General features: G+C 61.7%; 1 protein-coding gene across 1 annotated transcript in view; it reads right to left on the bottom strand.

The window, feature by feature from the left end:
* Window positions 1-6,383: 6,383 nt before the first annotated feature.
* UNC13A (unc-13 homolog A) overlaps window positions 6,384-14,826 on the bottom strand; it is a 36,452-nt gene continuing 28,009 nt past the window's right edge. The window contains exons 36-43 of the mRNA XM_082297680.1: window positions 12,693-12,731; window positions 11,686-11,715; window positions 10,528-10,584; window positions 10,266-10,346; window positions 9,997-10,144; window positions 7,522-7,614; window positions 7,285-7,444; window positions 6,384-7,008 (exon numbers count right to left, since the gene is read on the bottom strand). Of these exons, the coding sequence (XP_082153806.1) occupies window positions 6,720-7,008; window positions 7,285-7,444; window positions 7,522-7,614; window positions 9,997-10,144; window positions 10,266-10,346; window positions 10,528-10,584; window positions 11,686-11,715; window positions 12,693-12,731 (897 nt within the window). The 3' untranslated portion in view covers window positions 6,384-6,719. The remainder of the gene's footprint in view (window positions 7,009-7,284; window positions 7,445-7,521; window positions 7,615-9,996; window positions 10,145-10,265; window positions 10,347-10,527; window positions 10,585-11,685; window positions 11,716-12,692; window positions 12,732-14,826) is intronic.

Genomic DNA, 14,826 nt, shown 5'->3' with positions numbered 1-14,826 from the left:
AGGTGAGTGTGCTCCCAGGGAGATGGTCTCATCTGAGGCTGGCTCCCCCATGCTGCTGGTGGGGCTTTTCCTGGTGTTTAACCAGCTGTGGCCCGGCTCGTGGTGCTGAGCAGCTGCAAATCCTCTTTGGAGCAGCCCCATCCTCCCTCGTGAGGGGCAGGCACCCAGCTGGGAGTGGGGCACCCCTGACTCCCCTTCCATCCACCCTACCCAGCTGTGTTTTCCTGGATGGGGCTGGGGCATCCCACTGTGCTCAGAGCAGCTCTGTGAGCAGGTGGGATGTCCTGGACTCCACAAGAACCTCCTGAGCACTGGTGGAGCCCGTTCCTGGGCTGTGCCACGTGTGCTCTATGCTCAGAGGGGAAAGGCTGGGGCTGTGCTGCCTCAGGGTGCCTGGACAGGGGCTGAACCCCAGTTCTGCAGCTTCTGGGGGGAAAGCAGCTGCTGCTTCTGCAGTTCTGCCTCCTCGGCAGCCTCCCAAGGGCTGGGGTGGGGCTGTAGTGCCTCAGTTTCCCTGTGCTGGTGTGCAGGCTGCTGGTGAGCCAGCTGAGGGAGGAGAAGCAGCAGAACGAAGAGGAGGTCCAGGGGCTGCACCTCGACATCTGCTCCCTGAAGCAGCTGAGCCAGCAGCAGGCAGCCCTGAGCCAGGAGCTGCAGGGCCAGGAGGGGCTGCAGTACCACGTGCTGCAGCTCGAGAAGCAGAACTGGGTAAGAGGGGCTGGGGGACAGGAGTGGGTTTGGGGCTGACCCCTTCCTTGCCCTGGGATGAGCTGCAGTGACTCCTTAGGGAGCGATGTGGGAGCCCTGGTGTACCCCCAGCTGGGACACAGAACCCCAGAGCACAGCCTGGCTGCTTGAGGCACCACCCAGGGTTTGTGAGCCTCTGCGATGAGCTTTTTGTACCCTTTAGTTGCTGCCATGCTGGAGAGCGAGCCCATCCAGGGCTTGTCCTCCCCCTGACCCCTGGCCATCACCGCTCCTCCTCAGCCTCAGCCCCTGCCCACTCCCTGTCCGAGCTGCTGCAGTGCCTGGGCTCTTTCCACGCCACTCTGGACCGCCATGGGCTGGCCCCCAGCGTGGGCCACCAGGCCCTGTGCCAGCTCCCCTTCCTCATCAGTGGCACCACCCTCAACTGCCTGCTCCTGAGGAAGGACATGTGCTCGTGGGGCTGTGGCATCCAGCTCAGGTCAGTCCCCGAGTGGGGCACGTGTCCCTGGGGGTGGCGGGAGGTGGCCCATGCCCTGCCCTGAGCCGTGTCCCTGGCAGGTACAACGCCAGCCAGGTGGAGCAGTGGCTGTGGGTGCAGGGGCTGCAGCAGAGCAGGAGCTCTCTGAGGAGCTGGAGCCCCTGGTCCAGGCTGCCCAGCTGCTGCAGGGGAAGAAGGTGACAGAGGAGGACGCCGGAGCTCTGTGCAGCCTCTGCACGGTGCTGACGCCCCAGCAGGTACTGCGAGGGTTGGAGCTCTTGCCTGCTGGGCATCCACCTTACCCTGGGGCTCCTGGGACCAGGCTGTGCCCAGAAATGCCAGGACGTGCCCAGCCCTGCCCTGTTGACGTCCCTGCCCTCTCGTGCAGGTTGTGAAGCTCCTCCGGGCGTACACCTCGGCCGTGGGGCTTCAGCAGCAGCGTGGAGGTGAGCGGGGCCCGGGGGCTGCCCTGCATGGACACCCCCACGCTGGGGCAGTCCTGATGTGACCATTGTCCCCACAGAGGCGGCTGCAGGACCAGTACAGTCCAGCTCCTGGTGGACACCAGCCACCTCTTCCCTGCTCACCTGCCCTTCACTGCCTCCCCGCTGCACCTGGATGAGCTCCACCTCCCTGAGACCCTCAACCTGGCCTTCCTTGGCCACTGCTGAGCCTGGGGCTGCCCCTGGGCTGCTGCCAGTGCCCCATTTCAAGGTGTCTGCACCCTCTGAAGTTTGGGAAGGCCGTGAGGGCAGGGGTTCAGCACCTTTTGACTGTGAAGTTGTTTATTTATTGAAATTTGGGTGCCTTGTTTGTGGCACAGGCAGGGCCCCTGACAGTCCTGCACTGGGGGGTTTCGCCACGTTTTAATCCTTTGGAGTTGAGAGAAGTCTTTGCAGGTAACTCTGGCATTGAGGCTGTTTGCAAGGCGGTGGGAGGGAGCTCTTTTGGCCCCAGAGAAGGGGTGGGCAGCAGGCTTGGAACAGACTTACCTGCTTCCTGTGAAGACAGGGAGCATTTATTTGAATGACCTGGCTTAGCTGATGTCACACAGACTTTAACTCCTCAGCCTGTTCGGGTTAGGAGTGTTGGCAGGAGTCATGGAGGAGCAGGAGCCTTTCTAGAGAGGTTTGGGCTCCTCTTGAGAAGGAGTCAGTAACTGTACACTGCTCCCTGAACCACCCGTGCAGTCCCAGTTAAACACTGCCCCCCAGCCTCCTGTCTCAAGGAATTCCTCTGAGGAATTGCAGTATCTCCTGAACACAAGCCTCCCCTTTCTCCATAAACAGGATCCATTTCAGGAGTAGATGAACCAATCCCATGAAAATGCTGTGTCCTGGTCTTGAGTTACAATGGCTTTGGGAACCTGAGGACTGGGAGGTGCATGAAGGTGGTAGGATGAAGTGGCATGAGCATCAGGGCTCAGAGGGACTTGAATTTAAGTTCAAGAATCCAACTGTTTTCCATTCTGTGACTGAGGTGAGATCTGGTGGGTGGGAAGATGGACCAGTAATACCCAGTCCTGCTCTCTGGCAGTGGAAGACATTCACCCTTGTCCAAAGTCCCTCTCCAGCTCTCCTGGAGCCCCTCAAAGCACTGAAAGGAGCTCTGAGGTCTCCCTAGAGCCTTCTCCAGGCTTAAAGGAGTCTGGTTACACCCAGTCCATTTTCCCACTCGAGGTGGGTTTGGGTTTTCCAGTGCCCAGCATCACATCCCAGAGCTCACAGACCAAGTGGCCACCAGGCTTGCTCAGAGCTTCACTTGGACTTCCTGAACAGGGTTTGAGGGCAACTCTCTCATTATTGTCCTGCTCACAGTGGGCAGCTGGTGCATAAATCATTATATTTTAAAAATCCCTTTTTTGTCTTTATTCTTAAATATATTGTAATACAAATATTAATGTGCCATGACTTCAGCAGGCCATGTTCTAAAATAACTGATTTTTATGTACCTCAGGTCCTAATTAGTTCATAGAATCATGGTTGGAAAAGACTCAAGTCCAGCTCTCAACCCATGTTCACCACTCAGCCACATCCTCCAGTGCCCCATCTTTGCAGTGTTTGAATGCTTCCAGGGATGTTGATTCCACTCTGGCCCTGGGCACCAAGGCCTGACCCTGCTTTCAGTGAAGAAATTTCCCTAATATCCAATATAAATCTGTCCTGGTGCAACTTCAGGCCCTCTCATCCTGAAGCTCCCTGAAGCCTGGTACTGAGAGCAGGTGTGTCCATCCCTGCGTTTCAGAGCCTTTTGGATGTATTAAGGTACGGATCCCAAAAATTAGTGCCTTTTACGGCTTGCAGGGAGCACTCGGGGATGGGAGTAAAGGGCAGCACTTGGTTTCAAACTCCCCATGATATTTATATAGCTGCCAAAAGGCCCCCGGGGTCAGGATTCTGCCCTCCAAAAGGCTCCTGGATCAAGGTCCAGTCAGGAAGATCACTCAGCATTTACCCTCCCAGCCTCAGCTGGGGGGAACTTGTTTAAATTATTGTTAATCGACTCCTGTGAAGATAATGGCAAATAGAAATAAACCTTAAAACAACTTCCCTCCACCTCTCCTTTCTCCTCAGGCTCAACTTCCCTCCCAAATTCTCCACCTCCTCCCCCAGAGCTGTGTAGGGGGATGGGCAATGGGGCTTGCAGTCAGTTCATCACCCCTTGTCCCTGCTGCTCCTTCCTCCTCCTTCTCTTCCCCTGCTGTAGTGTGGGGTTCCTCCCATGGGTGCCAGCCCTCCATGAACCCACCCTGGCTGGATCCCTGAGCTTCTGCCCCAGCACAGCCTCTCCACGGGATCAGAGCCACCGTAGGGCAGATCCCCCTCTCTGGGCAGGCTCCTCCATGGGCTGCAGGTGCAGCTCTGCTCCCCAGGCACCTCCAGGGCTGCAAGGGCACAGCCTGTGCTACCGTGGCCTCCCAGGGAACCTCTGCTCTCTTTTCACATAGGCACAGGAGCCCCATGTGAAATTATGGTAACTAAAGCTAATTAATTAATCCAGGAACCCTCAAGAAATGTTGTATCCACCATGGATCGCTGGAAAGGGATGAGCCCAAGAGCCAGGATGGGGTTGGACTTGAGCTTTAAAGGTCCCTTTCAGCCTAAGTCATTCCACGATTCTAGCAAAGCCTGGTGGCAGCCCCACAATTCTCAAGGATGAAGCAGGACTGTGCCAGACCCCAGGAACAGCCCCAGCTCTCTCTGTAGGTCATCAGGGCCCTGCATTCATCAAATTACATCAATCCAATTTAGTGAGAAAGTGTTTTGAGGGACTGTGCCAAAAGCCTCACAGAAGTCCAGGAAGGTGCCAGCCACAGCTCATCCCTTCTCTGCTGAAAGAGTCACCCCAGCATGGAAGGCCACGAGAGCAGCAAGGGATGGGTTTGCCCTCAGTGAGGCTGTGCTGGCTGTCCCTGATCACCTCCCAGGACAGGTCTGTCCCAGCTCTGCAGCTCCTCCCGAGGGGAGGCGGAGGGGCAGGGGCTGAGCTCTGCTCTGGGACAGGGACAGGAGCCCAGGGAACGGCTGGAGCTGGGTCAGGGCTGGCCATGGAGCTCAGGGAAAGGTTCTTCCCCCCGAGGCTGCTGGGCACTGCCCAGGCTCCCCAGGGAATGGGCCCGGCCCCGAGGCTGCCAGAGCTGCAGGAGCGTTTGGACAGCGCTCTCAGGGATGCCCAGGCTGGGGTTGTTGGGGTGTCTGTGCAGGGCCAGGGGCTGCACTGATGATCCCTGAGGGTCCTTCCAGCTCAGGATATTCCAGGATTCTGTGTTCTGTGATTCCATTTAACACCTATCCTTGGTGCAAAGGCACCCTCATGGAGGCTGAGAGGCAGCAGGGACCATCCCTGGGCTATTGGTCCTTGGAGCTGGTTAATCTTGGAGCTGGTTATCCTTGGGGTCGGATATGCCTGGTTTTCACTTTAAAGGTGGAAGTGCTGCACTGGGATGGGAGTGGGGCTGGGGGGGAGGGCCCAGGTGCCTGTCCCCTTCCAACTCCCCACAGGAGCCACAGTGAAGGGTGTGCTTTTTAATGTCAGTTATAATAAAATATTTTTACAGAGCCCAAAAAATTCAAAATAGTGCAAAACATCTCACTGTCATGCATCCATGGGAGCCGCCGCCGCCGGCGGGACAGACACACAGGCATCGGTGACACTGTGCTACAGGAGCAGAATTGGTCAGTTCAATCACATGCCAAACAGGACAGTCTGGGGAGGGGGCACAGGGCCAGGGGCACCACGGTCGGGGTGCGGGGCCAAGCCCCAGCCTGGCCGTGCAGGAGCAGCCGGTAGAAAAAGGGTGTAAACATTGAACAGAAACGAGAGAGGAAAGTGAAACCCTTTGGTCCCAGGCAAACCCTCTAGAAAAAGGAGCGTGGGGGCCGGTCGGGGTACCCTGTTTTGGGACGGGAGGGGGCTGAGAGAGCTGTATTGACTTGTGGGGTCATGAGGCCGCTGCCTGCCCCAGGACTCGGGGCAAACTGGCCGGCTGGGGTGGCCACCCCACCACCACACACCCAGGCCTCCCAGGCACTCGCACGAGACATGCACACCACTTACCACACAGAAATGGTGCTCACTGGGGAACTGGGGGCACAGAACTGGTGCTTACTGGGGGACTGGAGGGAGGGGGTCTCTGGGGCGGGGTCGGAAGGGTTTTGCTTGGGCCAAGGAGATCCCGTGGGCTGCACTGCTCAGGGATGCTGGTCCCCACCAGCCAGAGCAAAGAGGAATGAGTCCCTCTGCCCTGGTGCCCCCAGCCCTTGCCTCCCCCCAGCCCTGGCACCTTGTGGGGGGCAGTGGGGCAGCCCACGGTGGCAGCAAGGCAGGGAAGACAGGATATGGGCCGGGGGCTGCTCCCTGCTGCTCCCGACCCTGGTGATGCTGCTGCCAGCCAGGGAGGGGACCCTGTGCAGGGCACGTGGGGGCTGCACCCGCCAACCCAACAGCCCCAATAGCCCTTCCGGGTGCAGGACACAGCCTGTCCAGCTGCCCTGTATGTACAGGTATTTACATATGTACAGGTGCTCAGGGCTGGGAGCTGCCCTGCCCTCAGGGCACACCAGGGATGGCGACAAGGGGCCATCGAGCTGTGCCAGCCACTCACCAACACCCGCACATGGCACGAGACACACACACCCTCCCCAACCCTTTCCTTGCGTCACTCGGTGAGGTTTGGGGCTGGGTGGGACAGTGGAGGTTCAGGGATGGGCCACTGGGGTTCCTCCATCTCAGACAGGCTGAGGAAGGGCGAATCGCGCCCCTCACCCAGGCTCGGGTCCAGCCCTTTCCTGCAGCCCCCCAGCCCCAGCACCTTCCTGCGAGGCAGGACGGGGGCCTGGCTGTGCCCGGCACCGCGGTCGCCCAGCCAGCGTGGCCAGGGAGGGAGGGGAGGGTCTGTCACTGCAGCCACAGCACGCCCTCCCCAGGGCCGCGACGGCGACTCCTCTGTGGCCACTCCTATGGCTTATACACGGCTGGAGGATTCTGTCAGGGGGCCGGGAGCAGGGGGCGAGGGCTGGGGGGCCCGAGGAGTTTAACTGCTGCCCTCCTCGGCCGAGCGCGTGTCCGACTTGAGCTTGACGAACTCCTTGGCCACCTCGTCGTTGTTGCGCTGGGACAGGATGCGCAGCACGGTGAGCCCGGTGTCGTCCATGTGGATGCGGCGGCCCAGGGGCAGCCAGCAGGCGCAGCCGGGGCGCTGCAGGATGTCCCGCAGCTGCAGCACGGCGATGCCCACGGTGCGGTCCTCCCGGGCGAAGCAGTAATCCTTCACACACACCTGCAGCTCGTAGCACTCGGGGCCCGTCTCCGTCCCCAGCGTGCTGAGGGGGGACAAGGGATGGGCAGTGTTGGGGTCACACTCCACCCCTATCCCAGCCCTCTAACAGCCCCTACGTGGCTGCTGTCCCCACCCCTACCCCTAAAAAAGCCTTTTCTTTTTTACTCCTTCCCCCCCTCCCTGCTTTTACCAATGAAAAAATACCTAAAACATCCCACTGGGGATTAGCAAACTCACTGGGAGACCCCAGGAGGTGCCCACATGTGGGGGACACGTCCCCCAGCCTGTCCCCACGTCCCCAGCCCGCGGTGCCACTCACAACTGGAAGCTCTCGTTGTACTTGGGGGCCCAGCTGTTGTTCTTGGATTTGGTGGCGAATTTCCTCTTCTTGTCACTGAGGTGGGGCCCAATGATGTTGACCTCGATGAAGGGCCGGAAGATGCCCGACGTCTGCCACTTGAGGTCATTTGCGGCCACCACTGCGAGGAGGGGACAGGTGAGGCTCACGGAGCACTGTCACCCACCAGAGCCCGGCACCCTGGCCAGCAGAACCCACCTTTGACGGTGACTTTGTGCTCGCCACTGCTGGGGTGGGTCAAGAGCTCCACGTGGATGGACACCTCCCCAACGGGGTCATCCACGCCAGAGCCTGTGACGGAGGGAGGAGATGTAAGCGCCTGTTCTCCCCGTGCTCCCGACATCCCCTGCCCAACGCTAACCCCACTGAGGAGGCAGGTCACCCACCGCGGGGTGTGGCCCAAAGGGCTGTAGGCACAGCAGTGTGGGTGCAGCAGCTGTGATGGACATGGCAGGACACTCTCAGCACCAGGCTGACTCTGCCATCCCACCGCTGTGAACACCCCCTTGCCCAGGCAGGGCTGAGGGGCCTGTCTGGAATGGAGCAGAGGACAGTGGCCCAGCTCCCCCTGCTCTTGCCACGGAGGGGTGACAGTGTCATGGGCACAGCACTGGGCAGGAGGGATCCGGCCAGGGAAGCCACAGCCCTACCAGTGTCTCGAGGCTGACCTGCCCCCTCGTACCCCTCCACCCCAGGGATCACATCAAGCCCAGGGGTCCCGAGCCTGGGGACCTTGGGTGACCTGTGACCAACAGGTCAGCTGCCCCCCATGCCACCCCAGAGCTGTGCATGCACCCATGGTGAAGGATGGGGTGCAAGGCAGAGGGACAGAGGTTCTGTGGGTCTGATGGGGCCACGGAGATCCGGCTCAGTGGAAAGCCCTCAGGGTGGGAAGGAGGACGTGTCCCTGTGTATCACCAAGGGTGCCAGGCCGGAGCAAGGCTGACGATGGCACATTCCCCTCCATGCCCCCGGCCCCCGCCCCCCATGCTGAGCTGGGATGGAGGCGATGGCGGCTGGGGAGGGGGGCTGGGCATGGAAGGCCAAGCGGGGGTGCAGCCCCGGCCCCCAGCAGGGTGTGATGGAGGCCAAGCAGGGCCGTGGGGGGCTCATTCCCTGCACCCCAGGACAGGCAGACGGAGCCAGAGCAGGGCTAGTAATGGTCCTTAGGGCAGCAGGGTGGGCAGGAAGGGGACAGGATGTGGCATGGCCTCCCCTAGGGCCACATGTGCCACGGGGAGGTCACGGTGGGTGCCCACCCCCAGGCAGCAGTGCTGGGGACAATGTGGGGTGCCCAGAGCATGTGGGCAGACACCCCTACTCCCAAGGGGACAGCCCCCGACCCGCTCTGGGGGTGGTCAATACGGCTGAGCACAGTTCCTCCAAATGCCCCCCAAAGCAGCCCTGGGAGCGGGAGTTTGCCCGTTCTGGGGGTCCCCGAGGCTGGCGATGCTGAGGGGTCCCCAGGCCCCCCCAGCCCGTGGTGCCGGGACTGTTACTGGCCCAGGCCGGCGGCAGGCAGGTGCAGGGGCGGGCGAGTAGCACACGTACCCTTCTCAGGATAAACCTCTTCACTAAGGGTAAACCTAATCCCTTTCCCACCATGAACTAGTGGGAAGGAGAGAGAAAGAGACAGAGACACGGCACAGAGTACACAAAGAGAGGAGGAAGGAGATGAAGGAGGAAGGAGATGACAACGGAGAGAGGAGGGAGGAGATGGAAAAGAAGGGAGGAAGGAAGAGATGAAGAAGAGAGGAGGGAGGAGATGAGGTGTGTGGGGAACGGGAACAGTGAGGGAGGGGGGAAACAAAGAGAAAGAGAGATCAGATCTCGCAGACAGACTGACGGCCAAGCACCCGGACAACACTGCAGCGACACAGGAGTGCCAGGCACCCCCAGCTCCAAGTGTGGGGTCCTGGGGACAGGGTACACCCAGGGGTGCTGGCACCCACCCGACCCAACCCCACGCCCCCGACATGGCTGGCACAGGAGGCACAGACAGGACAGACGTCCCTTGAAGGAGACTCACGGACAGCAAACGCACGTCCCACTCCCCGAGGACGCAGACAAGCCTGGCTGGGGCACCCTGCAGTGGCCCCTGACCACCACCGAGCATCTCAGGGCCCTCCTCAAGCAGCCAAGGAACAGAATAAAGGGCAGCATTTAGAGCTGAGGGCTGATCCTGCCCTGGAAGGTGCCCAGCATCCTGCACTGCACCCCAGCACCCTGGAGCCCAAATCAGGGGGTTGGACACCCAGCATGCCCAGGACAGGCCCTGGCACCGCACCCGGATCCAGTGGACCCTGTGACTGGTCTGTGTTGGGTGCCTGGGGCCATCCAGAGGGGACAAACACTGTGACACTTGGCCAGAGGGTGACCTTCCCCCCACCCACAGGCCCCACTTCCATGCCAGTCCAGCAATGCCCTGGCACTGGGGACCCACTGTTCTTGCTGGGGGCTGGGGAGTGCCAGGCTGCTGCTGGGCACCCACGGCCCCTCTTCACCTGCAAACCATGGGAGGAAAAAGCCCTTCCTTCCCCACCCATCTCTCCCCCGCCATGAGCCTGGCTGGGACCCCCAGCCCCACTGGGACAGAGCCAAGGTGGGTCCTGGCCATGGGGCAGCTGAGCCCGTGGGGAGGACGAGGGCCCGGGGGGGCCAGGGGGGTCCTACCCTGCGACGACTGGGTCTGCACGAAGGTTTTGATGAGCAGATCCGTGGCCTGGGTGTAGAGGGACAGGGCGTAGCGCAGCGACTGCAGGTCGGGGCTCTTCTCCAGGAATGTTTTCTTCAGCCCCACGCCACCAGCATGGAAGTATTGCTGGAGGGGGAAAGGCCTCAGGCTGCTCAGCAGCTCTGCCAGGGTCCCCCTGGTGCTCCCCGTGTCTGTGCCTCAGGGTCAGAGCCCCAGGGGCAACCGAAGCGCCCCAGAGTGCCCTCACCTTGATGGTGTCCAGCGCCAGCTCCACCACGGCACACTGCTTCGGGGTCAGGCTCTTGGCTTCCTCACGCACCATGTGGTCCTGGGGGGCACAAATCCTGCTCTCAGCACAGGGCCAGGACCCTGCTTCCCCCACCCCAGCCAAGCCAGCAAGGGGGCAGTGGTGGGGTCCTGGCAGCAGTGGCACTGGCACCCATCCTTGAACAGAGAGCACCCCAGCACCCCCAGTTCTCAGCTTCAGCTCGGTGACCCCCAGCCCTCACCTTCAGCTTGGAGAGCTGCCCCAGCTCCTTGGCCGCGTTGAAAATCATCTGTGTGCCCTGCAGAGAGCAAAGAGACAGGGAGGGCCCCGGTGAGCAGCCAGGCTGGGGGTGGCATGGGCAGGCTGGGCACATCATGCCAGAAGCTTGTTGCAGTTCCAGGGGCTCCCCCAGGCTCCAGGGGACCGCAGCCAGGAAGGTGACACAGGTACCAGGCTGGCAGCCCCCATCTCAGCCCGAGCTCTCAGCACAGGTGTGAGGCTGCAGGCTTGGGGACCCCAGGGCAGGACGTCACCCCGGCATCAGGGACTTCATGCCCTGCTCAGCACAAGCAGCTCATCCCAAGAGTCCCATCCTGCTGCCTGTGCTCCAAGCACCTGCTCCTGCGTCCAGCAGGGCCTGGCACAGCACAGCACTGACCACTCGGACATCGGACGTGGTGGGAGCAGAGAGCGAGTGCGAGGGACAGCGGGCACGGGGAGGATGTGGCCTGTACCCCATGGCCACCAAACCGCCCCTGCCACACGGAGCCCCCAGTCTCAGGGAGGTTCCCAGCCCCTTGGTACTCCAGGGAGCCCCCCAGGTGGGAGAGCCGGGCTGCCTCTGCCTGCCCCGTGCCCCCATCATGGCTGGGGCCATGGAGCCATTCCGTGGTGCCCACGGGAACAGCAGCCCCCTGGATGGGCAGATCCCGCTCACTGCCCTGGGCTGGCACCTCTCACCGGGCTGAGCACACGCTCCTCCAGCGTGCAAATGTAACTGGATAAACTGGGGCCCAGAGACCTCCGCCACCTTCCCTCTCCCAGCACCAGTAGTTCCAGTCCTTCCCAACACAGAAACCTCAGCATCTCTCCCATTAACCATTACCCTCTGCAGGGGTCTGCCCCCTCCGTGCCCTCATTTTGTATCCCCCCATTAACCCTTTGTTCCCACCCCTCTGCCCATCCAGTTCTGTCCCATTAACTCCACCCTCACTGTTCCCATTTCCCCCAGTCCGTGGACAGGCTGGGAGCTGGGGACACTGGTGTCCCCAAAACAGAGCACGACAGGACACTGTACTGAGCTGGGAGCCCCCAACCCAGAGCACAAGGGACAAGGGACAGGGAGGAGGGACGGGGAGAGAGCAGTGCCAAGTGGGGAGCAGAAGAGCCATGTCCTTACTTCAGTGTGACTGGGCAGCTTCACCCTGCTCTGGAAGAGAACAGCAAGGGACAGTTACTGGTGGCCCCAGCAGCATTTGGCCGCAGCTCCAGGCCCCCCACATCCCCCAGCCGTGAGGGCTCTGGCCCTGTACTCTCCTCTGGCTGTGCCCAGTTCTCCGCTGGTGTCCCTGGTTTGGCACCAGTGCACAGCTGCAAAGGCTCAGCCCAATGCTGGTGCTGGTGAAGCTGTGATGAGTGTGGCAGGTTTCTTCTGAGGGGGGGCACGTTTGCTCCCCACCCCGTCTGGGGCTGGGAGATCAGGGGGAATCAGCTCCCCCAGCACACTCAGCAAACTGGGCAGGAGCCAGTGTCCCCCAGGAGAGGAGGGGGAGCCGCAGGCCTTGCCCAGACGGATGCTGGCATGGCTCTTCCCAAGAACCAGGATTTGGGGAGCAGGCTGGGGTCACTGCTGGGCCCCCACCCTGTCGTGATGAGCCCCCAGACAGGGCAAGAGCCCATGTACTGGAGAAAGCCCTTGGGGCAGGGCTGGGGCTCAGCAAGGAAGGGGGAGCAGGCTCAGAGATCCAGGGGATCTCAGCAGCCCCAGGGCCCCCACTGTGCCCAGCAGGGCCCAGCATGGGGGGTCCCCCTCTTCCTGAGCCCCCCACAGTGGGTTGTGGGAGGGTCTCCCATGCAGGGGGTCTCAACCCCTCGCTGTCCCAGCCAGGCAGCTGGGGCTGAGGGCTGTGGGGCAGTGTCCCCCGTGGGCACGGGTGACACCCCACATCTGCCCCACGGGGACTGAACACCACAGAGCCCCCGCTCCCTGCCCCGGGGACACACAGAACTGGGACTGTCCCCAGCACACAGCACAGCACACCTCACCACGACACCACGCAGGCAACAGCACATCCAGACAGCACAACAGAGGAAGCACGGACAAGCCGGGACCTCCACAGCAGGCGGGTGAGAGACCACGAGTGTGGCCCCGGGGCGGTGACACACACGGAGCCCACAGCTATTTACCTTCTCTGTCCCCTTGCCATGTTTTCTCAAGAGCGTGCCCTGTAGAAGCAATGTCAGAGGTTGAGTGTGGGGTAGGGGGACAGCGTGGGACAGGACACAGGGGCACAGGTGGCAGAGACATCACGAGCTCCTGAAGGACAGCCAGTGGGGGACTGGTCCCCACCAAGATACTCAGTGAGGGCCTGGTGTCATCGGGGTGCTGGATCCCCACTGGAAAGCAGGAAGCTGCACTGCTGGAGAACTTGTCCTCACACTGGGAAACTGCTGGGATGCAGGGATGCTGAATCCATGAGGGATGATCCTCGCTGGAATACAGGATCCAGCTGTGTGTGGGCAGGCTCTGGTGCCCCCACACATCCTGCTCCAGCTCTGGCAGGTGCTCCCAGCGCTGGGGAGGGAGCAGGGAGGGAGTATCTGGGATTTGGGTTTAGCACACAGAGCTCTGGTTTGTGCAGGGCTGGGCCCAGTGACAACCCCACACTGATCCAGGAAAGAGAAACTGTGTGAAATGAGGCAGCAGTGCCACGGGGGGGACGAACTCAGCTCTCAGGGTGGACCGGGGCATGTTGGAATCAGGAGAGGGGAGCAGGGAGTCAGCTGGCCAGGAAGCCTCAGAAGGAACAAGCAGCACAGGGAGGGCCAAGCAGGGCTGCCAGGAGGGGTTCTGGCCCTGGCACGGGGTGATGGGTGAACAAGAGGAGCTTGTACCACACAGAGCTGACACTGCTCTGTCCTCAGAGCCTCAGCAAGGCTGGGACATGGGGTCCCCATGAGGTCCCCATGAGGTCCCCGTGAGGTCTCAGGCTGCCCCCAAGGCCTCCCCAAATGCTGCTGTTGGACACAAAAGGTGTTGGGGGACAGCAGAGGGGTGTTTGTTCCCACAGGGATTGGCACCAGCACCCCACAGCTCACTCCCACTGCTCTTCCTGCATGGGTGCCTGGGTCCCAGCAGGGGTGGGCAGAGGACTGGGGGGGAATTGCCCTTTCCTTGCCCCCAGGGGCATAAACCCACAGCCACAGACTGGTCAGAAGAGGACAGAAGGAAACTGCTCAGTCAAAGCCATGCAAGGACCCAGCAGCGATGCCGAGAAGGGAACCAGGAGTCCAGGCTCCCAGGGTCGTATCCCGACCAGGGAAGGAGCCTCACAACCCATGCCAGCAGCCTGCCCCACCACCGAGCACCGGGGCCAGGGACCGCCGTGTCCCCCTGAGAGACTCCTCCTCCTCCTGGCAGGGACAGCCTCTGCCCTCACCCCCAGCACAGCCAGACCCCAGCCAGGGCCTTGAGGGGAAACTGAGGCACGAGGGAAAGGAAGAGCAGCCCTGACTCCAGGCACGCACCGCTCCCTGCTCGTGCCTCCCACGGCATTTCTCCCCTCAGCACGAGCCCTGGTTTGGCACTGCCATCACCGTCCCCTCCCAGCCCACCACTTGCCCTTGTCCCTCCCCACATCCCGGTACTGCCGATCTGTCCAAGACCTCTCCACCCACCACATCCCGGAGGGGCCGCTGGCATGTGCCGGCCAGGAGCCAGTGCCAGGCGGGCAGCACAGGGCTGGGGACCAGGAGCTGGACCAGGTCAGGAGCCGAAGGAGGGTGTGGGCAGGGCACGGGCAGCCACACAAGACAAGAACCGGCGAGGCCAGGACCGACACAGAGCGGACAGACAGACAGACAGACAGGGAGCTGCCGTACTTACAATCATCTGCCATTGAGAGGCGAGAGGAGCAATTGGAGAGAACAACCGTGATGTGAGTGTCGGTCCCCGCCTCCTCCATCCTCCCCAGTGCCAGCCCTGGCTGCCCCCCACCCCCAACAGGGCCATGGGTGTCCCCCATCCACAGCACTCGGTGTCACTGCCCTGTCACCGCAGGCCTCCACAGCCCCCGAGGGGCCCCATCCCCACCTGCCCGGTCCCTCCTGACTGGGGGGGCTTTGCCCCAGGAGGGCTCAGTTCCAGGGACCCCACTCAACACTCAGCTCTGACATGGACCCCCAAACCACCAACCTGTCCGGCCACCCTGCAGGCTGGCACCCAGGGACACCTAGGCAGGCTGTCACCTGCCTGAGGGACCAGTCCCAGCACAGCTTTCTCCAGGAACTGTCTGCCCTAATGAGAATCACCCAACAGAGC

Source organism: Coloeus monedula (assembly GCF_965178545.1).
Source record: "Coloeus monedula genome assembly, chromosome: 27".
NCBI classification, from domain to species: domain Eukaryota; kingdom Metazoa; phylum Chordata; class Aves; order Passeriformes; family Corvidae; genus Coloeus; species Coloeus monedula.
The sequence above is the reverse complement of the archived record's forward strand: the minus strand, read 5'-3'. Positions and strand labels throughout refer to the sequence as shown.